The 501-nt window shown below is 59.1% G+C and overlaps 1 protein-coding gene across 1 annotated transcript in view; it reads right to left on the reverse strand.

Moving 5' to 3' along the window:
• The window catches only part of MASP1 (MBL associated serine protease 1), a 26,424-nt gene that overhangs the window by 14,388 nt on the left and 11,535 nt on the right, over nt 1–501 (reverse strand). The window contains exon 4 of the mRNA XM_010173690.2: nt 2–176. Coding sequence (XP_010171992.2) covers nt 2–176 — 175 coding nt within the window. The remainder of the gene's footprint in view (nt 1; nt 177–501) is intronic.

The raw sequence follows: 501 nt of genomic DNA on the forward strand, positions 1-501 counted from the left end.
ACGGCCGTGTAATGGGCGTCAAAGCCGGTGAATCGTTCCTCGTTGGAGAAGTCAGACCTGAACGTAAGTCCCATGTAGGGCCCTGGGGACAGGATGATTTGCTGGCCAGGAGCCTGCTCTGTGTCAGTTGTCTCTCTGCCGCAGAAGGTTGCCAGCTCCTGGTCCTCAGCTTCAATCTGTTAGCAGAAAGAATGGGTGAGTGCTCTTCAGGGCTTGGGACTTGCCTCCTGGGCTCTACTGAACACTTGGATAGCGCAGGAGTTTGACATGTTCCTGGGATGCTCCCCAGTCCTGGTCACCTCTGAATTTTCTCTGCGTGGGGCTGTGCATGTCTGCAAGCCTGCAGAGCCCGTGGTGCTTTCCTGGGGGAGGTCAGGCTGGGCTGGAGTCTTGCTCTGTGCCTGAGAGCTCAGCTCTCTGCCTGCTCTTGCCCAGCCTGTCCCCTACCCGTCCGGCAGCCTCTGATGGCCACAGCCTATGGATGCAGCCCTGCACCCCCGG

The sequence above is a fragment of the Antrostomus carolinensis genome, unplaced genomic scaffold (genome assembly GCF_000700745.2).
Source record: "Antrostomus carolinensis isolate BGI_N321 unplaced genomic scaffold, ASM70074v2 scaffold22468, whole genome shotgun sequence".
Lineage (NCBI taxonomy): Eukaryota > Metazoa > Chordata > Aves > Caprimulgiformes > Caprimulgidae > Antrostomus > Antrostomus carolinensis.